This window comes from Chanodichthys erythropterus, chromosome 15 (assembly GCF_024489055.1).
Source record: "Chanodichthys erythropterus isolate Z2021 chromosome 15, ASM2448905v1, whole genome shotgun sequence".
NCBI classification, from domain to species: Eukaryota; Metazoa; Chordata; class Actinopteri; order Cypriniformes; family Xenocyprididae; genus Chanodichthys; species Chanodichthys erythropterus.
Window position 1 is genome coordinate 2687023 of NC_090235.1, and position 24756 is coordinate 2711778.

Consider the following 24756-nt stretch of genomic DNA (forward strand, 5'->3'; position numbering starts at 1 on the left):
GGTTCACAGCATTAGATAAAAGTCGCGGACTTGAGAAGCAGCCGCGTTAGATGTGGTAAATTAAACCAATCAGAAATTTCCAGAGGCCCTCGGCACATAGAACAGTGCTATCTCACATCTGTCCATCTCACTGCCCCGTCTCTGCTTTGTTTGTTCTTCATGTAGTTTCGCCCTGACACTTCATTTGTTGATCTATCTGTGATGATGTGCTTTATACTCAGAGTCAAACCCTCTTCATCGTGTTTAGAGTAGGGAAAGATGTTTTTTAGCTGAGGGATATGTTCTTGGTTAAAAGGTTGCATTTGGGGCTAAAAGGAACAGAGTAGTATGGACCATGATAAGATTCTAAACATGATCCTGTTTTAATGGACAGAAAATGATAAATCTCAACAAACACACAGACTTGGATAGAATTCTTCCTTTTATCAGCAGAATACAACTCTTGAATTCTATGCTTGAACAAAAACAGCTTTTTCTGCACCAACTGAAATTAAAAGCTCATAAATGTTTGTGAAGCTATAATCTGTGATTACCAGGTGATGTAGAGTATAGAAAAAGCTATATCTGTGGTAATTAGTTCATTTAAATCTGGCTTGTCTTATTCGTATGAAAGCAGATGGGGGGATGTGAAGAAAAACAGCAGGAAAAATAAAACAAAAACACAATTAACAACCGCACAGGCAAAAATTCCCTGTGGGAACAAACATTAAGGGTTTCATATGCAGAATTTTAAATATTTTGTCCTTCTAGGCGCTCGTCTTCATCTGATCATTTTGTTTCGTTTTGAAAAGCCTGTTCCTAATCCTACATGGCATGGATAACAGAAAAGCCGGGATAACAGCAGCCGTTTTAAAGACTTCCCTTGGGGGTGGATTTTGACAATTCCCACCACTTTGTAATTTTATTGATAATGAAGAGGATGGCGAGGAAGGGACTTTTGATTTTTGCCAGAAAAGCTAGTTAAGGACAATCAATAGTACATCATTGGGAGAGTTTTGTGATAAAAGCCCTCGGTTACCCTGGCAATCCATCACTTGGCCATACAGATAGGTCAAACGAAATTATATTGCGCTTATCTCTCTACACCAGAAGAGTAACAGAGACGCCGATCAATAGGCTTATATATTGTTCTACTTGTGTTGTAATGGAAATGATGTATCGCTGATTTAGAGCCCTTTGGCCGCTATACACCAGCGATACTGGTCAGATGTGAATGTTGTCTGATCCCATGAGAGAAGCTCAATATCACGATAGACACATAACTGAAGTTTACTGTGTTAAATTTATATGGTGCTACATCACAGATCATAAAATAAGTGGCATAGCCTATTTTTGTGTTCCTTTTAAATTCAGTATCATAACAGATGTGAAGTTATGAGAAATGTTAACAGGAAAAAGAGCAGGTTGAATAGGGGTCCATCGTTCTGTGATATCCTAGTGGTCGCCTAATGCAATAAGCACAGAACAGCCCTTCTGCAATTCTCCAGGACTTCTGCTGGGTTTTACACGCACATTTGCTGCACAATATCAGCGAACTGGTTTCAGCTCAGCTTCTATCAAGACATCCACCTTATGGGACTCTGGAAGAAAGGGCATAGTTTTGAATTGGATGAGCTATGGAGGATGCGTCCTCGGCATGAATGAGGAGCAGACGGACCGACAGAGAACAAAAACGAACAGTTTATTGTTAACATAGGCTACTTAATAAACAATCTGCGAATCATTCGGCTGAGTTCTCGACGTCCCTCAGTAACTTTCGGGATTTTTCGCGCTCGTTCTGTGTAGGTTCGTCTCGCGAAACCGAACTGGGTTTTTTTTTTCTTTCCCTAATACAAAAACTTAAAAAAACTAAAACTTTAAACTGTTTTTGTTGTATACTTGTGGTAAGTAAATGTATAGAAAGCCATAAATTATGGCAGTCACTTATGTTTTGCGACGTACCGTCCCATACAGATCCTAACGGAAAGCGCTGGAGCAGCCTACTGTTGCTATGGTGACCTCCTCAGGCGAACGCGACATTTGCGAGTGTGTGCTGTTGTGCACTCTGACTAACTTGTAATCTAACTTTCGTGGTTAATGAAACATTGTTTGAAAAAATACATACATTTAAAAGCACACAACATTTTGTTTTGACGTTGACAATGGGGGTTTAAGCTTTAATTACACTCCCAAAAAAAGCGCCTCAAATAACAACAAACCATTACCCGAATAAATGCTTTATTAGGCTAGGTGTATATTCGCCTGTCAGAAAAAACTTTTCTCGTATGGATATAAAAATTAAACAACTTATTTGAAGGAGGGATATGCTTAAACTAGAATCAATACACTTTTTGAAAGAGCCTGTTTGAGAGGTGCTTGATGTTATTCATACTGTCATTTATTTGAAAAGAAGGCGTGTGAGCGTGACAAGACTGGTTTTTCGTACTTACGGTGATGTTTAACAAACTACGGATGGACTTTACGCCATGTGAAGTGCCAGCAGAGCTGTAGACGCACTTGTTTGCGTCCAGTTTGTGGTCCTACGTGAACAGAGAGCAAAAGGGGGAAAGTGAGGAAGTGAAACGGGCTAATTACTCAGTCCATCCCTCATTTCCATATCCAGAGAGAGTGTCTACTGGCGCGCGGCCAATCCCTCATGCAGCGCAACGTAATACATGACCCTCTATCATTATAACGCCGACATGCGCAATCTGCACAACGGTAACAACATCTAATATCTCTTATTCACTGACCCCGGGACTGTACGGGACTGCCTGCGTCCGATGTTTCTGCAGATCGGAGCGCCGACGCGAAGCGCAGAGACATGTCCCGAAGAAAGCAAGCGAAACCTCAGCATCTCAGATCGGACGAAGAAGGAACTCAGTCGGACAAAAGTCCGGATAACGGTATGTGAATTGAAATACGAGTCTTTTATTTGGCTCTTTAGAGACAAGTTTCTTTTGTCAGAATTTCGCGATGTTTTATTGTTAATTTTGAGTAGTGCTGAAGATACGCTATAGAACATGGACATATGGACACTTTGAACACAGAGAATCGGAGAATATAAAAAGAACTTCATTTAGCAGCATGTAAGTTTACACGATGTTTCAGTTCAGTTTAATTAGACTAGATGGAACTCGAGACAAAGTTTTACACCCTTAAAAATAACGTTCTTCGATGGTTGTTAGGTTCAACAAAGAGTCATTTTAAATGGTTCTTTGGATATAGGCTAGCTAGCCTATATAAAAAGTTCTTACTGTTAGTTTTCTATGTTATTTAAAGCATCGGTGCACAGATGTTCTCTAAAGAAATAAAAAAGTTACTTGTGGAGGTTGTCCTATGACATGATTGTAAAATTCTATTCGAACCTTTATTTTTAATAGTGTATCATAAATACGAGTTAAGTGTGTTTATATACCTAGTAGCCTACTTGAAACCTACAAATATGTGCTGTTGGAAATTTCGTGTCAAACGTTGATTATGTGTCATTTGACAAAAATGCCGAACACTTTTCTCCCCCCCTAAATAATGCAGTCGTAATTTCTAGAGTATTTTCAGTCTTCTAGCTGCTAACTAACAATTTCTGTTAAATTCACTTGAGATAATTCAACATTTATGAACATAAAATGTTTTCATTATTTGCGATTTAATTTGCTTAATTATGAACTGTTCACGTACAAGCCCTATATATATTTATTTTTGTAGACTTTCAAAAAATACTTTGATTTAAAATGATTTAAAATGAATTATTAATTATAATCAGTAACGGTAGATTAGAGCTGTGCATCTGTTTGTGCTTTTGATAAAGCACCAAAATAAAAGATCTGCAAAACATACAAAAGTGTCCAAGACCCAAACAAAACCTTCAGCATTCGTCTGTTTGCGTGAGAATAATTCCTTTTGTCATGGTAATGAAGTTACTTATGAAAAAGCCTCACACTTGGTTTGGTGTCGAAGTTGTGTTTTCATTTAAATGGCGTTAAAGTATTTACTGCAACACAAAGATCGAACTAAAAGAACTGAATCAGAGTATGGGTTGAAAACACACTGAAAGACGTTTATTGTTCTTCAGATCAGTTTTAATCAGATGAATCCATTATAATCAGGCCTGATCTGTTAGAAGAGTAAAGAATTTGAGGGAAAACCTGTCTGATGCAACAATATTGATTGTAGAAATAATTAACATAATGTTTAAATCTTGATCATTTAGTCCACATATACATGTTTAAACTGTGGGTTAGTTTGTTTATTTATTATTTATTTTTTAACCACCAGTTAATCAAATAAATTGACTGCTTTAGTCAATAAGCAAATAATTGCACATGACAGTTTTTTTTTTTTTACTTTGAACAAATTTAATTTTTTCATAGCATAAAACATCTGTTGTATGTATTCTGAAATGTACTAAAATTAATGTACAGTAAGTGCAGAAATTTCAGAGCAAGCTCAAACACATTGGGCATTTTAATAAATTTAAAAAAAAAAAAATATATTATTAACAAACTTAAGTAACTTATGGCCTATACGTACACCATCTTAAGTTAGTTAAAAGGCTAATTGGCATACACAATTGTCCTTATTTCTACTTTAATATTAAATTGTTATATTTTAAATTAATTTTCAAATAAAAAATAAATCATGATGATTAGACTTCAGAGTGTTATCCATATGCAATAGATACTTAGTTTTTGTTTTCTCTCATTTTGTCGACGCCAACACAATTGACTTTCGTGTTTGCCCTTGTACATCTTTCAGTTCGCCATTCATCAGGCCTCTACAGTAACGATTGTCTAATAGCATTTTAGCTTTCTTCTTTTAGGGTCTGAGAAATTTATTCCAAGACTCTTATGTTGTAACCTTTGTCTGTCTCATGTCGAAATGATCCAGCTAGCTAACAAAACCACGGTTACCAGCTGAGCACCCTAGGAATCTCCTAAGTTTTTCTTTTTTTGTAGAGGTTGATGCAGTAGGGCCCCACAGAATGCTTTTTTTCTGATTGCCTTTTTTTTTTTTTTTTTTAAATTGATATATCATGTCATGAACACAGTTTTGTCCATCTTTTCACTGTGGATTCACCATAGTATTTTTTATTTATTTATTTTTTTAAATCTTTTCAGACCAAGTAGTTAATGCTAATATCTATGTGGACTAATGTATGAACATTTTAAGATGATTTGTAGCATGGCTTTAAGTTAATTTGTCGCCTTACTAGATCAGTTTCAGTTAGCTCTCACCTTTCGGTGTTAAGAGTTTTCCAGACCACCCACACAGTTACTGGAATTAGACGAGCAAATGACCCACATTGTAACTCCTCTGAGGAAGGCTCACAAAAACTGAGAAGATACACAACAACACCTGACCACAAAATTATTTCAGATTTTTTGTCATCCTCACTCCACTCATTTCTCTTTCTCACCGTCACTTTTTCAGATTTTTTTATACAATAATATTCTTAAATGCTTAAGTCATAAACATTTAATGTGGCTACAGCAAGAGGGGTTATCATACAGCAAATACACCCATACAGTCTTTCATCTTCTTTTACTACAATATTGATAAAAAGATAAATAGAAAAAGAAGAAAAGAAAAAAGAAAACACTCACACACACACACACATACACACACACACACACACACACACACACACACACACACACACACACACACACACACACACACACAAATACAAACAGATTGAAAATATAGGAAGTAATTGCTTACATTTTTCTGTTTAGACTCATACAGTTTGCCCTCTCACTAAAACTTTTATGTGTAAAACTATTTCTGTTTATACTTTCCTCTGAAAATTTTTGGCAAGTGCATAAATTACCCCAAAACAACCCCTTAAGCCCTCATCAGTGAGCCCACGACCTATAACAGTTTAAGGTCTTTTCTGAACTGGATGTAATATTTTATATGTTGTCTAAATTTGAATATCAGAACAAAAAGCTGCTGATTTATTTTAAAACAAATATTTTTTTATCTCCCATGATCATTACACTTTGATTTTTTAATATTTTTTTAAGCTGTGTATTGTTGTTCAGTATTGATATGCTTTACACTTCATAATGTTCTTGTCGTTATTTAATTTACTGATTCAATGAGAAAATGGCGCTGAACAGATTTATTCAAAGATTATGCTGTAAAGGCTTTGACTTTGACTGAAAAGACAGATATTTTTTTTCTTTTTGACAGTTTATTTTAAATGATCAAATATGGCATGATTTTGAAGTTAATTGTGCAATTTACACTTTTAAAACTGAAACCAGTTTTGTCAAGGTTGTACACCTTTAGCAGTGAGAGATAACTGTTTCACTCAACAATGTCAAGTGGAGGAATTAGTTCTTCAAATTCATCAGGAAATAAGAGTGTTTGATAGCAATGGAGAGTTCAGATTAGTCAATCAAAGACTCAATTTGCCCTCAACTGACAGTGCAGCTGTGAATTGTATAAAAACATTGGAAATCAATATCCCCTATAGAATTTCATTAAGCTCCCGTATATTCAATAGATAGGTCGCATAATTTGATGGATTGTGCAAAGAAAATTATCGTCTGAGTCTTTGGAGCATGAGCACAAAGAGGCCGGCTTTCAGTAATTGGTAAAGTGGTACAATTGATTTAGTTTATCTATATTGTTCACTCCTCCAAGAATAGCTGTGAAAAATCTATCATCTCAGAAATTTCTATTCACACGCTTTCTCTCTGTGTCTTTATCTCCTAGCACTTCTGTTGAGGGGAGGCGATGAGGAGGACAGCGGCACAGAGAGCCGTAGCGGGGGTGAAGAGACGCACGTGTGTGAGAGGTGCTGTGCTGAATTCTTCAAGTGGTCCGAAATGCTGGAGCACCAGCAGAAGTGCACGGAAGACCCCCCTGTGCTGATAGTAAAAGAGAATGAAGAGAAGGCCATTTCCCGGGGATCACCGACAGAGTCATTCTTGAGTGCCCACAGTGACTCAGCAGAAATGGAGGCCAGCGAGCTCAACTCTGAGCTGGCTGAGAAAGTCGACGAGATACCTGAGGAAACCCACATCATCGACATGGATGAACAAATGGATATAAGTTTGCCAGAGCATAAAACATCAAACCTCAGCCCTCTACAACTTGACAATGATAACACCACCTCTTCTCCTGCACCACCTATAACCAATCACTATGACATGCCCAGCACCAATGTGACTCTGGAGATTCTTCACAGCACCCGAGTGGCCGTTGCTCAGTTTTCCCAGAGCATTCACTGTGCAGGGTCTGCAGGCAAGCTGAACTCAGCAGCGATACCCATGATTCTAGAGCAGTTGATGGCGCTTCAGCAGCAGCAGGTTCAGCAATTGCAGCTCATTGAGCAGATCCGCAGCCAGGTCGCTGTAATGAATAGGCAACCTACGCAAGCCGCCCTTAATCCTGCCTCAAAAAGCCTGCCCTCTGACTCTAACACTTACAATTTCAAGGGCATCGCTCCACCCCCTGTACTTCCATTATCTGGGGTCATGCCCTCTGCAGTGAATGGGCAGGCCTCTGTATCCCAGTCGTCTATGCTTGCGAGGCCACCATTGCTTTCTTCCCAGCCAAGCAGTGGACAAATCACCTCTAGAGCATTGGAGAGTGCCACTGCTTCCTTAACAAGTTCCAGCCCTCATCTCTTCAGCTACAGTGGGGCTTCCCCGCTCTTATCCACTTGTAGCGGATCGCTCTCTAATGTTAGTAACACCCAGTCCGTAAGCACTCCCAGTCCACTATCAGCTTGCCAGAGTAGCCTCCTTAGCCCGTCTGCCAACCTACCATTACTACCTCAAAGCCCTCCCAATGGAGTCATATTTCCCAATCCACTGGCCAGTATTGCAGCCACTGCCAGTGCATTAGACCCACTTGCTGCTATGATGAAGCACCGTAAGGGCAAACTGCCTGGCGTCTCCATTTTTGACAACAAGCCCAATTCCGAGGACCCATTCTTTAAGCACAAGTGTAGGTTCTGCGCTAAAGTGTTCGGCAGCGACAGCGCCTTGCAGATCCACTTGCGCTCGCACACAGGTGAGAGGCCCTTCAAATGCAACATTTGTGGCAACCGTTTCTCAACAAAGGGAAACCTCAAAGTCCACTTCCAAAGGCACAAGGAGAAGTACCCTCATGTTCAGATGAACCCCTATCCAGTCCCAGAGTATCTTGACAATATTCCTACCAGTTCTGGGATTCCCTATGGGATGTCTTTTCCTCCGGAGAAGGCAGGACCTACTTGGTTAGACAGCAAACCTGTTCTGCCAACGGTGCCATCCTCAGTGGGTCTGCAGTTGCCCCCCACAGTACCAATTATTGAAAGCTTAAGTGATTCATTTACAAGCACACCCTCCGAAAGATCTCCACACAGGCCGTCGCCAGCCAGAGGTGAACTTGCACCATCGTCACCCAATCCCACCGGCACTGAGACAGATATGTCTACCATAGCGGCCTCCCCTATTTCAAACAGAGAAGGAGAGATCACACAGAGCTTCAATACAGAGGAAGTGCACCTGCCATCAAACAGTGTGACTAGAAACAGTAACAACTCCAACAGCTTGCTTTTGCAGTCCATGTCGACAGAAACATCTGTTAAGGGGAATGTATCAGAGTCCACCGATGTTCCTTCAGCTGTCAATAAGTCGTCCTCTCCTTCACTCATCTCGGATCAGTTCAGGGCCAAGTTCCCATTTGGTGGTCTCCAAGACTCTATGCAAACATCTGAGACATCAAAGCTCCAACAGCTTGTGGAAAACATTGACAAGAAAATGATGGAGCCTAATCAGTGTGTAATCTGCCACCGCGTGCTTAGCTGTCAGAGTGCGCTGAAGATGCATTACCGCATCCATACAGGGGAAAGACCATTTAAATGCAAGGTTTGTGGACGAGCTTTCACCACAAAGGGTAACTTGAAGACCCACTTTGGTGTCCACCGTGCAAAGCCTCCTCTTCGGATTCAACATTCATGCCCGATCTGTCAGAAAAAGTTCACAAATGCTGTTGTGCTACAGCAGCACATACGCATGCACATGGGTGGGCAGATTCCTAACACTCCCCTGGCAGAAACCATGTACGAGAAAGATACAGATATGGAGAGTTTCGACAGCATGAGCACTTATGATGACGACTGTCTTGATGATATTTCATTTGAAGAAGAAGCGGATGTTGGGGAGAACAATGAAAACACCCTGAGCTCTTTTTCAGACAGTCCACCACCTATCTCATGTCTTCCAACCAGTGTATCAGAATCTCAAAACGTAGGGGGTGACTCATCCGTCAGTCTGAGCCAATCAAATGGAAGAAAGATGGTCAGGTGCGGACCAATGGATAATGATCTTAATGCTCTGGGCTCGACCACCACTGCTGAGATGGAGAACCACAGCATGGGAACTGCTTTAATGCCACATTCATCTAGTTCTATTCACATTCCACCCTATCCCAACAGTCAACCTGAAGGACAACATGAGCACTTAGTCTCTCTGAACCTCTCATCTAAAATCCCAGAGGCAACAGCTATAGTAAAATCTGAAACAACAGATTGTCCTGCAGCAAATGCAGTCAACGGGGTGACTCTTAATCAAACAGGAATCCAGCCTATCAAGTCTACAGTGAAGAAAGAAAACCCTTTCAACGTGCAATGTTTCAGTAAGGAACATGGTAAGCTAAAACTGTTATATGATACTCATAAAACATGCTCAAAAATTATTTGTTCAGTGAGCTTAATTAAACTGAGCAATGCTTTTCCGCACAATTATTTTAGGTTTGCACAACAAGACTATAAGTAACTGAAATAAGCACAAATGTCAGGGCATGTCAAAACCCCTCCAGGGCCCCAAAAAAAAAAAAAAAATCTCAGACCCCAGAAAGTTAATACAAATTTTTTTTTTTGAATATAGCTACCTAAATTTAAGTTCTTGTGCCAGATAACTTCTAGCTACCATTAGCGCATGTTACACTAAATATAATTTATTATGAAATGCAACGTACGGAATGATCAAGTAAGACAGGTCTCAGTACTACATTTAGCAGTTATTTCTCACGGACTGAAGAAACACACACCATAGTATTCATGTAGCCCACAAACTAAGCACAAGCTACACTCTTCAGCACACCAGTAACCACACAAAAACTACAACATAACAGAAACTATAACGTAACATTAAACACGAACAAGTATTTCCTTTTACTCATAAACACAAAATTACTTTTACTCTTTACTTTTAATTTACTCTCCTAATGCAGTCTCATGGAAAGCATGATGGGAATTATAAGTCCACTGTCCAGTTAATAATGTCAACAAAAATGCTTCATGCAGTCTCAACACAAAAGGATTAAGTTAACGTCTATTTCACAAATGTAAGTGATTTAAATGTAATGAAATTAAGTTGTGGTAAAATGTTCAAGAATTGTTTTACTTTGGCTTACTTTAAGTAAACTGAATTTTTTTTCTTTAGTGTAAATTTAATTACTTGAAGTGTGTCATTTTTTTTAAAAAATTCCTACCCTAGCTAAATAAGCATAGACAACTGTAAGTAAGCCGTATTCAGTTCACCTGAAATGTGTAAACACTGTGGTGCTGCACATTGTCCAACACCGCAGTATAGCTCAATTAATGGTTTGAGTTGGGGCTGGGCTGGTCTGTTTGTTCAAGTAATGGAGGACAGAGGAGTGTTTGTAGAAAAATGTAAAAAAAAAAATATTAATATATTTAAATTATTAAAATATTATTAATTATTAAAAATTGAATTGCAATTCTGTTTGGCTTTGCTAGGCCAGAAATTACACACTTCCCCTTTAACACTTAATGCACAGTATTGCCGTATTTGTTTATTTGATTTCACTGTTGAGTTTTATTCTTATTTTTTATTTTTTTTCTCAGAAAATGCTCAAAGGTCTACTGAACAGGATACAAAAAATTCGCCGACTGCAGTGAAACTGGAGATGAGTGCTTGCAGTAGACCATACATGCTAAAAGAAGGGCCTTTCCCTGCATTTGGCCTGCAGTCTCCCACCTCACGCTCTGAGGTGATGATACCGGGCGTCACCTCACTCACTGGACCACCCCCTCCCCGACGGACCCCTAAGCAACACAACTGCAGTGCATGTGGGAAGAACTTCTCTTCTGCCAGCGCCTTGCAGATCCACGAGCGCACACACACAGGTGAAAAACCTTTCGGCTGCTCTGTCTGCGGTCGAGCGTTCACAACCAAGGGTAATCTCAAGGTATGTGATCATTATTGATTATGTTATTTCAGATGTTCACTTATTCACAAGTATTATATACTTGTGAGATAAATATATATATTTTTTATTTAAGCTGTTCACTTTTTCACAAGTATCTAATACTTGTGAATAAGTGAACAGCTTAAATAAATAAAATAGATATACACTTTTCAAATCAGTTTACATTTTACAATGTTCATGTAATGCTTACCAGTGTTGGAGATGTGCATTGCTCCCAACATGTCAAAAGCTGTTGTGCGCGTTTCCTTTCAGTCCTCCACCACTCTGTAAATTAAAGGCAAAAATACATTTAAAATAAAAATGCATATACACATTGCACTCATCATGGCGGTCATTTTTTATCCTTACAGATTAATACTACACAAATCTGCCAAAAAGAGCATAAAAATATTTGTCATTGATTTCTCTTTCATTTCTGTTTGTCAACAGGTGCACATGGGCACCCATATGTGGAATAACACTCCTGCCCGTAGAGGTAGACGACTGTCTGTGGAAAACCCAATTGCCCTTCTGGGCGGTGATGCCCTGAAATTCAGTGAAGTGTTTCAGAAGGATTTAGCAGCCCGGGCCATGAATGTGGACCAAAACTTCTGGAGCCGATATGCAGCAGCTATAACTAATGGCTTAGCAATGAGGAACAATGAAATATCCGTCATTCAGAGTGGAGGAGTTCCCCAGCTCCCTGCCATTACTGTGGCCACGGACAAGGCTAGCACTGGAAACAGCCCACCAATCACAGCCATGGAAAAAACAGGCTTAGAAAGGGGTACTGGACAACACTTCTCCATGATGATTGATGACAAAAAAGACATTGGAATCAATTAAAGTAAAGGTGACATATTCGTTCTCCTTGCATAAGGAACATTGAAAATAAACGTGTCTTGATTTTTAAAAATCAGAATAAACTCTTTAGAATGTGCTTGATTCATGTGGGAAAAGATTCTTTATCTTATGCTATAATGGCACTTGTTTTTTTATTTCATTGTTTAAACTGAGGCCACGGTTAGTTTTTCAATTATGTCCACTGACTGAAACCTTACACTTGATTCAAGGGCATTGTTTTGAGATCAAATGATTATTTTATGTTGTAAATATGTATTTTATTTTATTTTATTTGTTTTTACCCTCTGATTTTGCTGTCAAACATTGCTCAATTCATGGGAAAGGGAACATGTTTGCATATATAATAGAAACATTTCATTCCTACACTGTTGTCTTAATATAGCTACAGTTGAAAGTGTCTAACTTAAATCCCTGAGCAAGAGATAAAGAGACATTTCAGAGTTTTTGAAAAGAGATGTATTCTTCTTTGACATCCCACTGCTCTGCTGCTATGCATTGGATGCAAACCGTTTATTTTCATGCAAATTAAGTACACCACCATAAAACCTAGTGTCATTTTAGCTGCCATCAACAATCAAAGGTTCCATCTTATACCAGCCTATGTATGTTATTAATTCCAATTATGTGCTTTTTTCTGCCTTATTTACTTTTACATGCAAAATTAATTAGTGGGCCAACATGAGACTAACAAAAATCTTGCATTAAAAACATCTTTACACTTCAATGTAAAGTATAGCAGTCAATGAAAGCCTTTGTGATGCATCCAAACGTGTTGCGGGACAATTCTGTTTCAAAATTTAGAAATGTTTTCCTATTAAGAACAAAATAAATACATTTTTTCCAGAAACACAGGAAAAGAAAAAAGTGAAAACAATATACTTGTCTGTAATGGTAGCTTATGTCTTATTTACTAAGCGTGTCATGTCAGGTCAATTTAGTGTTTTTTTATTTTATTTTATTATTTTATTTTGTAGTGCTATTTTCCTTATATAATATATTGTTTAGTGATGGGGGAAAAAACATTAAATATGAACGAGCAGTTTTTTCATAAAATAGGTAATGGTGAAAAGGGACGGGGTATTCGATGTGTCTCTGCATGAAAAAGAGACACTATTTTTGTACTCAGATACGTTATAACGAATAAAAAGTACACCAGGTTTTCTTTTCTGTCTGCACATCAGTATTTTTTCATGGAACAACTGAGGTGGTCTCTCAAACACACTGATTGAACTGGATTTATTTCTAAGATGCAATATTGCTGCCACCCTCAATAAATAAATCTCACAGAAAATATTTTGTGTCACCTACTATTATATGGGAAAATGCTTCACTCTCCATATCTTTCTGTCTCTCTCTGTGTCTGTGTTCTAACAAACTTTAGCCAGACATTGTTATTAATAGTGTTATAAAAAAAAATCATTAAATAAATATATTTAATGATATATTTAACAATATATATATATTAAAATATAAAAATATATTTAACAAAATCTTGATCTAATTTGGGAATACAAGCCATCAAAGAACAGCAGGACAACAATGGTAAGATGCCTAACGTGAAAAAAAAAAAAACAAATATAGTCGATGAATTCAACCAAGTAAGATATAAAAATACACTTAAATAAAAAAAATACCCATAAAATCATATTTTCAAATTACAGTAGATATTCCCCTCTCTTTAGTCCGGACGTGACGACATTCATACGTAGCCAAGTAAAGATGGCAGACGGCATCCCTTTGAATCCTGTACGGAAGAATTCGAGAAAAACTGCGTATTATAATGCTGGCAGACCTGCCAGGTATGTAGGCGGTTGGATATTGATCTTAAACACCTCTTTTTAAGCTCAAGACTGTAAGTTGAGTTGTTATAATAATGTATGTTTTGATATCGGGTTTGTTTATACCACGGTTCCGGGGTTGAGTGCTAACGGGCTAACAGTCTAGCAGCAGTGTAAATTCAGCAGCGCGAGCTGTCAGTGTCAGATTACAGCTGATAGGACATGAGAGGATACAAGACTCCCCGAGAGATGCATGTGTTGATTAAGATGTGATATAATCATGTGAGATATTTGTTATTCCGGTTCCTTCTCATAAAACATCTTATAGGTACATTACATCCATTGAAGCGTATTCTCACACGGCAATGAGATATTCTGTAGTTGTTAGTACATTTATGGAGCATCTTATAAAGAATCCCATGGAAGATGTTTATAGAACATCTTATGAGCCTTAGGTACATTCATTAAACATCACAAATAATACTGAATGTGCATTTGTTACACAAAACACGTCAGATACATTCGTAGAACATATCATGAGCTTTTGGTGTATCTATAGATCATCATTATGAGGCTTTGTTCCTTCTGTAGCATATCTTGTACAGCATCTCATTTGCCTTTGGTATTTTACATCACATGTCATGGTCTGCTGATTCTGAGCTTATCAGGATATCTCTGCAAACTGTTTTCCCATGGTTTTTGTGAGGCAAAGATGCCAAAGATATTCATTTAAAAACTAATGTCCTTCTGGTTTTCCTGAACCGCATAAACAGCCTAACAGCAGACAGGATCCGTATTTATGGCATCCAGCTGTTTGTCAAATACTGACAGTCTAAGGACCACTTGTGGCATTGCTGCTCGAGAGTATGGACCTAAACCAAAGTGATTGCTTAATTTGATTTCATTGTTTGGGGTAATGCTATTGTGAATAATCACTTTGTGAATCATTTTGTGTTTTATTGAGGAGGAAAGAGAAGAGCAAAAGAACTGACCACAGTTAGGAGAGATTAATTGGACCACCAGCTATGTTTGGCTCTTTCTTTGCTTATTCTGTTGTCCTTCTTGATTTATATGGGTGGTTAAGCAGATTTGATGGTCATCTGATTTCTTTTATCATACAATTGAATACAAATATCAGTGGTGGGCCTGCAGGATACAAATGTCTTACATCAGCCTTGCTAAACTGTATCATTTTATGATTACAACGGTCAGCTAACTCTGTGTCTTTTTTAATTACACCCATTTCTGCTTGAACACTGTTGAGACTGTTTAACAAAAAAGTATTTTTAATGGACCTCAAAGGCTAAAATCCACATAGACACATGTCAAAGTGATGTGTTTTTGTTGACATACCTCAATAATTACCTGTCTATTGTGACAAATTAGCCATTGTAGAGCTAATATTTGTCATTCCTATTAGTTCAAAGTCTCTTTTAATGGTGAATCTCACAAAACTTGTCAAGAACATTTCTGGACCATATTTTGTCCCAAGCTATTTGTAGGTCTATTGTTTGAGCATCTCAACCAGCCCGGCTTTCTCTATGTCATTTCAAACCCATAAGACTTTTGTTCATCTTCGAAACACAAATGAAGATATTTTAACATAACCTTAGAGATTTCACTCACTCTATCAGAAGTCCATTCCCCCAAAATTCCATGATTCAGAAAGACATAGTTGTAATTCATATGAATTGAGCAGTTTAAATCCAAGTCTTCTCAAGAGACACAATTTCTTTATGTGATGAACAGATTTAAAGGATTAGTTCACTTCAGAATGACAATTTCCTGATAATTTACTCACCCCCATGTCATCCGAGATGTTTATGTCTTTCTTTCTTCAGTCGAAAATAATTTAAGGTTTTTGAGGAAAACATTCCAGGATTTTTCTCCATATAGTGGACTTCATCAGGGTTCAATGGGTTTGAAGGTCTAAACTGCAGTTTCAATGCAGCTTCAAAGGGCTCTACACAATCTCAGTTGAGGAATAAGGGTCTTATCTAGCAAAACGATTGGCCATTTTCTAAAAAAAATAATGATAATATACTTTTTTAACCATATTTGCTCATCTTGCACTAGCTCTGCGATGTGCCACGCATTACGTAATCAAGTTGTAGAGATCACGCGTGACGTAGACGGAAGTACGAAAAAGTCTCTCATTTTCTCCTCCAACTTGAAAATCATCTGACATAATTTTTTTTTGTCTTTGCACATTCGCATTTTAAAACACTTGCTCGGTACTTCAGCCTACGTCATGCGTGACCTTTCCAACGTGACTACATAACGCGTGGTGCATCACAGAGCTAGTACAAGATGATCCTTTGTGGTTAAAGAGTATATCATTTTTGTTTGTTTTTTTTAGAAAATGACCGAACGTTTCGCTAGATACAACACTTATTCCTTGGCTGGGATTGTGTAGAGCCCTTTGAAACTGCAATTTGGACCTTCAACCCGTTGAACCCTGATGAAGTCCACTATATGGAGAAAATGTTTTCCTCAAAAACCTTAATTTCAACATCTTGGATGACATGGGGGTGAGTAAATTATCAGGGAATTTTAATACTGAAGTTAGCTAATCATTTAATTTAGACTATTCACATATAAACATTGAACATTTATTGAGCACATTAACAATGGTAAACAGAAGGTCAAACATGCTTGATTGTTAAGCAGATTTGATGGTGATATCAGTCGGTGCGGTAATCTTCACTGCACAATGTGGTCGTTCTGTGTTTTGTGGAGGATCAAATATGATTCACACTAACTGATATCTCAAATCTATTTCTTCCCTGTTCATTCTTTTAGAAGAAAAAGGGAGCTTAAGGAATTCTTAGCATTAGAGTTTGTAGGTTGTTAACGTCAGCCTTGTAGTGTATTATGCTTCTTTAATAATTTATCTAACACGATATCACTAGCATAGGAGGGCCTGTTCAGTCTGTACAGTCTGCATCTGATATGTATTTGTATGCTTATTTCAGTGTAAAACTGCAAAAGGCTGTCAGTGTTTACACTGATCACGAGGCCTAATTGCATGAATTAAGTCTATCCACGGACAACTCTAGAATGAAAAGGAAGCGTGCAGGTTTTGACACTAATGCTGAAGTGGGTCTGGTGCAGAAACGGTCGGGCTTTTGTGTGGGTGGAAGCCGATATCCTCTTGGGACGTCGACTGTTTCAGAGTGTCACAATAGCATTCTGCTGATCTGGGTTTGAGACTTGTCTCGATAAATGAGGAACACAGTGTGAGAGAGGAACAGTTCCCTTAACTTCTGCATTTTTTTTTGTTCCACTCATTCATGTAGGCGCCTTTTAAAAATGTCCTTATTTCATTGCAAAATGTCTGTTTATATTTGAGAGGTTATGTTGAAAGTAGGAATGTTTTTTGGGAAACAAACAGTGTCTGTTTATTACATTTGTGACGAGACATCTTAATTTGAAATGGAAAACCTATGCTGTTTTTGTAGCTTAGCAGGTTATTTAGCTTTTTGTTAATTTATATAAAAGAGAGAAATTAGCCAACACAACTTGTCAGAGGTGTAATGTCATCCTTTTTTTTTTGTAACGTTTCAGGTATCAGATTGAAGACGAATCCTCAAACCTTGATGAGATGCCCTTGATGATGTCAGAGGAAGCTTTCGAAAACGACGAAAGTGACTATCAGACCCTGCCCAGAGCCAGAGTGAGTCAGAGACGCAGAGGACTGGGCTGGTTCCTCTGTGGTGGATGGAAGGTCCTGTGCAGCAGGTAACAGCCTGCATGAGAGCTCATGTAAAATTTTTAGCCACTAAAGGGATAGTTGACCCAAAAATGAAAATTGTCTTCATTTACTCACCCTCAAGTTGTTCCAAACCTCTATGAATTTCTTTGTTCTGCTGAACACAAAAGAGGATATTTTAAAGAATGTCAGTAACCAAACAGAGTTTATGTGTCCAGTTGACTTCCATAGTCACTCCATGGAAGTCACTCAGTGGGGCCCATCAACTGTTTGGTTACCCATATTCTTAAAAATATCTTTGTTTGTGTTGAGCAGAAGAAAGAAATTCATACAAGTTTGGAACAGTAAGTGATGAAAGAATTTTCAATATGTGGGGTATTGAAATCGCTTTTGAATGCATGCTTGTTTTTCCTTATGCTTTCAAATTTGCGATCACACGTACTGTGTGTATAGGAAGCGGGAGTATTGATCGCACATTTTACAAGATAAAATATGTCAATGACGCTAAGGATCTGTTGCGCACCTCACCCTCTGCCATCATCCTGTTAGTCATCTCCTTACACTTGTCACATGATAAGTGAAATCTGACTCTGCAGCTCATGCTGTATATGGAGCAGAGCAGACACTTTCAGTTTATAATTTATAATTTTAGCGTCCATTGTCCGACTGAGCCAAATGGTTTTTATTTCTATAAAAAAGCAAAACGACAGTGGGGGCCAAGTAACAGCCGTACACTGACTACCACAGCAAACCTACTGCAAATGGATTGTTCTTTAATGGCACTTTCAAACCAAGGGTGATATCTATAAAGTTTTAATAATCATTCTAATTCTATGAGAATAGAGAAGTCAGCACCACAGCTATAACAATAACAACATAGAGGAAAGATACTGATGGAATTGCTTTCAGAACGATTTTCTCTAACTGATGAATGATAAAAGCACTGACAGCCAATCAGAATCCATCCAAATTTAAAGAAATCAAACTTTCAAAGTGGCAAACAAGATAACTGCAATCAGGGCCGGCGCCAGGACACACGAACTGGGGGGGCATTCATAATTCTGGAGGGGGCCGGGGGGTCTTATATATTATATACTATATTAATGTGACCATTATTTTAGAGCATTATTTTAAATTCCCCCGCAGTGTATTATTAATGAACCAAACATAAACAACATACTACGGACAGAAAACCAGATGAGGCCAGAATATGAACGCAACACATTTAATTAAGTGTTTTCTTCCCATAAAAAAAGACTTAGTAAAACTTAGTAAACACTATTAAAGCATAATATACAGAAAAAATTGTTTTTTGCCGAATTTGATCTTTTAATATCACTTATGCGATGTTAAACGTTTTCAGTTTTCTATATGAGGAAAACGGTCATGAATTTAAACACTCAACTGCTTTTCTCTAGGCTAGGCTACTTTATTAGTATGACGTTTAGTGAGTTTGGTCTGTTAATATCACTGTCTTTCTTAATAGACTACATTAAGCCACTTTAAGAGTTTTCTATAATTGTTTTATATGGGAGGAAAAGGCTTAACCTGTTAAACCCATTGAGATCATTCAGGACTCATCAGATTTTTTTGTAGGCCTACATAGTATTTATTAGTATGATGTTTAGTGAGTTTGGTCTGTTAATATCACTGCTACAAGCCACGTTAAGCTTTTTTTCACGTTAAGCATTTTAGAATGTCCCGTTGCCGACGCGTCATGCAGCCACAATGACGCAGGCTATTGCGTTTATTTCCTTTTTCCTTTTTATTTAAAATATTCACAAACTTGTTAACTATATCATGAATTATTGATATATTCTGATTGTCAAATATGTGGAAGTGAATGTGTTTTGTTGTTTATAATGGTCATGTTGATAAAACAGAGGATCAGTCGGATTTACATAAATTCATCCATTTTCCCGAAATACATAAACATAAGTGAACTGAGAGAAAAGAGTCAACGTTATTGTTTCATACGCAATGTAGGCTATCTGATATGAATAGAAAAAATAACAAATTATAATCGAAAGGATTATTTCAGTATTTCAGCTTCCATATCAGTGTTTGGAGTTTGCATTTAACAAACTATAAATAGCCTATGTCTTTTTTTATATATATAGTCTCTAGGCTAGTACTTAATAAATGTCTATTTAAATGTCTGAAACTTCAAATAAACATTATGTTGAAAACACTGAATAGTTGTGACATAAGAAAAGCACAGAGCACGTCCATCTCTGGCTCAGCGCCAGCAGCGCAAAAGCAGGTTTGAATTTAGCGGTGACGCACTGAATGTTTAATCACACCGGTGTGATCGCACACGTTAAAGGATACAACTGGGAGTGAATGGGGGGAAAATTTAAACTGAGGGGGCACAAATAAGATCTGAGGGGGCAATGCCCCCTTTTGCCCCCTCATGGCGCCGGGCCTGACTGCAATGTGCGCTTATAAGAAACAGAATGTTACTGTGTGTTGGTGTGAACGCTGTTATCTTTACAGTTATTGTTCTTGGTGCGAACAGCCCTATGTCAGTAATAATATTTTATTAAAAAAATATGAAAATAAAATAATTTCTTCATTTGGGGGCTTTTATCTGAACATATTGATATATGTTATTACTTGTGATTAATTTAATTTGGTATATCATGTTATAAATATGATTTAAAGATTATTTGTAATTGATTGACAGTCATAGACTGCAAGGCAGACAGACATTTTGCTGAAAACATTCAAAAGATCTTGGCCTTCACCTTTTGTTAATAAAATGTCACCATTGTCATGCAGCCTATTGTGTGTGTATGTAGCGCTTGTGCCAGGTTGGCTCAGATCCTTTCTAACGCACCGGTAACTGTGCATGAAATACATACACAAGCACAGGTTGTGTTTTTTGGTTGAGGTGCTCTCTGCGCATCATCAGTCAGAAGGTCAAACGCGCCAACTGAAAATTTGCTTTTCCAGCCAACAATATCAACGAGCTCAATGTCTATTTTGGAAGTGCATTCCCTGAATATCTCAATACCTTTTGTGTTGCATCAATGGCATGTGATGTTTAAGTGTGATTAAAAGATATATTATTAATTTATGGTTATGAAAGTGTGGACTTGACTCTTCTCCGCTTATGCACTAGGTTATCAGCAGCGCATCTCAGTTGTAAGCTGGGTATTGATTTTTTTTTTTTTCTTCTCCTAATGAACAAATGGGATTTCACACACCTGACCAGTTTGCTGCTTTCCAGTAATTTTCTGTGTGCTTAGGCAAAGGATTATGAAATGAACAAATAATTCAAGCAGAATAACTCTGCTTATTCAAACGGCCCTATTATTTGAACTACATTCATTTGAGCAAATAATCTCTCTTATGAATCAGGGCGCTGGCACTTACAGACAGGAGACAAAAGGGGCCAACACAAATATTATTATTTTTTTTTTTTTCAAGGTTTATGTAATTTAGTTCAGTGCCAGCCAAACCAATCGGCATGACTGTGTACACTGCGCAGAGTACCGGCAGAGTACCGTCACGCCGTTCAACAGGGATGGCAACCGCTAGAATATAAAATGATTATGAAGGTCAACAAAGTGTTTGGCTCTCTCTCTGACCTTCACAGCGTATCGGAGCTTTCGTTTTACTAAGGAGGGGTTTATTTGGCAGGGGGTTACAGAGGACATCATCTACAGGTTTGTTGTTCCCTTTAGGTATCACTAAGCCTGCATAGAACCCGCAGGAACTTCAGATGATTTTTGCAAAGTTTGTCGCCGTTCACAAAACTCTTCACATCTTCATCCCCCTTGCTTGTGTTTTTTTATTTGCTTTTCTTTATTATCAATATGTGTAGTATTCTCAGTTGACATGAAATCAAAGTTCAAGGGATAGTTCACCCAAAAATGAAAATTATCCCACGATTTACTCACCTTCAAGTCTTACTACATGTATACAAAATCAGAGTTATATTAAAACATATCACCAGCTCTTCCAAGCTTTATAATGGTAGTGAATGGCACTCCAAAGTCCAAATAGGTGCATCCATCCATCATAAAAGATATCTAGGGGTTTAAAAAAGACCTTCTAAAGTGAAGCGATGGGTTTTTATAAGAAAAAATATCCATATTTAAATCTTTATAATTTAGCTTCCTGCAAACGGCCTACGCAAATCGATTTATGCCAAAAGAGTAACCTCTGACGTGACGCAATGACGAATGCGGAAGCACAGAGGATAGAGCAGAACAGAACACAAATTAGAATTCTAAAACAAGAATTTTTAAAGAGAAATATCAGAGGATTTCGATATAAGAGAAGAGGAGATTGGGTTTGTTGCCCTGCCCTATTTATTTTGAACCGTGAGAGGAATCTAAGCCTACGCTGCTACTACATCCTATGTTATACATTGCGTCAGAAGTTACTCTTTACATCTGCTGGAAGCTAGTTAAATATGAATATTTTTCTTACACAACCCCTTTGCTTCGCTTCAGGAGTCCTTTATTAACCCCCTGGAGTCGTATGGATTACTTTTATGATGGATGGATGCACTTTCCTTGGACTTCAAAATCAGGAGTGCCATTCACCACCATTATAAAGCTTGGAAGAGCAAGGATATTTTTTAATATAACTGATTGTGTTCGTCTGAAAGAAGATAGTCACATACCCCTAGGATGGCTTGAGGGTGAGTAAATCATGGGATAATTTTCATATTTGGGTAAACTATCCCTTTAACTCACATTTCCCTCTTGTTTTAACTATGAATGATTCTTCAGTACATAAAAATATATTATATTATGGTATTAAAATGAGTTGCTTGTTGCAATTAAATACAGATTTAAAATGGTCTTTTTGAGGGGTTCGAGAGCATTCTCACTCTTCTTTTACTATTTTCTGGCTCTACCGTTCCAGTGTTACTTCTTAGTGGAAGTGCTCTGTGTCGTCTGCTTAAAGTTCAAGTGAAACTAGACTGAGCTAGGCTTCCTTCACTCTCTGTAACATCAGTTACATTAATGTTGCATTAACGTCAGTTGTATTTCAAGTGGAATCAACTGGATACGCGTGACTGGTGATGAATTCCGCAAAAGGTCTCAGTGTTCGTTTTCAAGAGCATTTTAAGTGATTAACAGGGTGATAATTCAACAAAATCGCCGGTTTTCAGCACAACCCTCAAATTAGCAGTAATAACCAGCCTTGATATTTGTTAATTATTTGGTCAGGGATATTTTTAAATGAAGGCCATTTACTGGAATCCAGGCCTGAACTGCGCCTGTAGCACTGTGTCTCCTTTAAGTGAATTTGTCTAATCACTGGATGATCTTTTTCCTCCTGTGGTCTCTGTCACGCAGCTGTTGTGAATGTCTGGTTCACACATGTCGCAGGAAGAAGGAGCTGAAGGCTCGGACAGTGTGGCTGGGACATCCCGAGAAATGTGAAGAGAAGTACCCCAAAAATGCCATCAAGAATCAGAAATACAACATTGTCACTTTTGTGCCAGGGGTAAGGCCATATAAGCAATCTCTGATGCATGTGTTTTTTGAGAGTGCTAAAGCTGACTTCTTTTCCAAAATTACAAAGAGTTGTTTATCATTTGTAAAATGGTGTATTATTATTTTTGTATGTTTGCTTGTTATAATATTATTTTTATATTTATTATTTATTTCATCTTAATGTTCAAAGGTGCAGAACTCTTTTTGTACCTGCATTTATTCTTTAGCTCTCGCTAGGCTGTTTAAAGTGAAATCTCTACCCATTGTACGCACAGCAGATTTGCTCAGTAATCAGGTTAATGTGTAACTAGCTGTGAAGTAAGGGGGTGTAACAGCAATCTAACGGATCTTTTTCCACTGAGTGTGTAAGCGATCTACTGTATTATGACTGCTGGTGATGTCTTATTCAGGCGAACGCACCTTGTGTATGTGTCCTTGGCAAAGTATTTGCAGCTTGTACAATGAATTATGTATAAGCCAATCAGGTGTGCCTCCTAAAGCAATGTTAGGATGTATTACCGTCATTACATCACTAAGTCCTAAAATGTTATTTGATTCATATTGTTGTGGGTATATTATCATATCTTTATCAAATATATTACTGTTGTTGATTTATCTGGGGTGCTTTCTCTTTCTTTTGTTTTAGGTTCTTTACCAGCAGTTTAAGTTCTTCCTCAACTTGTATTTTCTGGTAGTGGCTTGTTCTCAGTTTGTTCCATCGCTTAAGATAGGATATTTGTACACCTACTGGGCCCCGCTGGTGAGTAATCTAACCGTACAAAGGTGGAGATTGAACACTAAAATCTAAATTCATTCAACACTTGTTGTTCCTTTTTTTTTTCTTGTCATTCAGGGTTTTGTGTTGGCTGTCACCATGGTGAGAGAGGCAGTTGACGAAGTTCGCCGCTGCAGAAGAGATAAAGAGATGAATTCCCAGCTGTACAGTAAACTCACAATGAGAGGTGACCACAATGTGACACATCCTGATGATATTATACATGTTGTGTCATATGCACATGTTTTAAGCTCCATTGACTAGCTTCAAGAGTTCCAGCCTTTGGAACCTATGAAAATAATTTAATAGTGATTAGTTTTAATAGTTTTTTTTATGTATTCAAATTCACATAATGTTTTAGAAATCTAAAATCATTTACTTCAGATTTTGCAGTTGTTCTTGTAAAATTATTAATTAATTAATCTCTATTAATATTACATTTTTGAGATGTTCATTTTTAATGTAAGTACTTGCACGAAAAAGTCTCAAAGTAGGCCTACATCAGATTGCACAGAAAATAGGAAATTTAGTATGCAATTTGATAATTTTATGAATGTAATATTACATGTATAAAGATGCATTCTGCCACATTTCTGTGAATGATAGTGTTTCAATGGGTGATGTGCCACTTGTTGAGCTTTGATGATAATTAAATGTCACCATACAAAGAATGCAAATGACTTTTGTTAAAGGCCCTGTCTGGGTTTAATTTATAAATAAATTATCCGTAAAGAATGTCTTTCTCCATCTAGTGGGAAACGGGTACTCCGCAAGGCGCTTTTGTGTGCATGTGTGTGAAATCTTAGTGGCTCTGTTCAGTCCCAGTCACTCTTAATGTTCTGATCATTTTTTTTTTTTAAATCACATGGAACAGAATGAAAGTTATATTGTAAAATTAAAAAAAAGGTGCTAACTGAATTAAACATAGTTAATCCATCATGGTATGTTAAGTTTGACAACCCTAATATTTATCAT

General features: G+C 37.6%; 2 protein-coding genes across 4 annotated transcripts in view; both read left to right on the forward strand.

The window, feature by feature from the left end:
* Nucleotides 1-2799: 2799 nt before the first annotated feature.
* sall3b (spalt-like transcription factor 3b) lies at nt 2800-12039 on the forward strand. The gene is made up of 4 exons (XM_067412112.1): nt 2800-2885; nt 6703-9627; nt 10850-11193; nt 11644-12039. Exons 1-4 carry the CDS (start codon nt 2804-2806, stop codon nt 12037-12039), a joined length of 3747 nt encoding a protein of 1248 aa, XP_067268213.1. The 5' UTR covers nt 2800-2803.
* A 1728-nt stretch (nt 12040-13767) lies between these two features.
* The window catches only part of atp9b (ATPase phospholipid transporting 9B), a 56528-nt gene continuing 45539 nt past the window's right edge, over nt 13768-24756 (forward strand). For 2 of the 3 annotated variants that reach the window (XM_067411223.1, XM_067411225.1), the window contains exons 1-5: nt 13768-13856; nt 17403-17576; nt 22866-23016; nt 23653-23766; nt 23860-23968. In XM_067411223.1, coding sequence (XP_067267324.1) covers nt 13777-13856; nt 17403-17576; nt 22866-23016; nt 23653-23766; nt 23860-23968 — 628 coding nt within the window. In that variant the 5' untranslated portion in view covers nt 13768-13776. Of the gene's footprint in view, nt 13910-17402; nt 17577-22865; nt 23017-23652; nt 23767-23859; nt 23969-24756 lie in introns of all 3 variants that reach the window. The other variant, XM_067411224.1, reaches the window with a different exon arrangement.

Bases quoted from the DNA above. Each gene is read 5' to 3' on its own strand.
- sall3b (XM_067412112.1), top strand. From the start codon at position 2,804: ATGTCCCGAAGAAAGCAAGCGAAACCTCAGCATCTCAGATCGGACGAA. The intron at 2,886-6,702 runs GTATGTGAATTG...TTTATCTCCTAG, and splicing joins GGACAAAAGTCCGGATAACG to CACTTCTGTTGAGGGGAGGC. The intron at 9,628-10,849 runs GTAAGCTAAAAC...TTTTTTTCTCAG, and splicing joins ATGTTTCAGTAAGGAACATG to AAAATGCTCAAAGGTCTACT.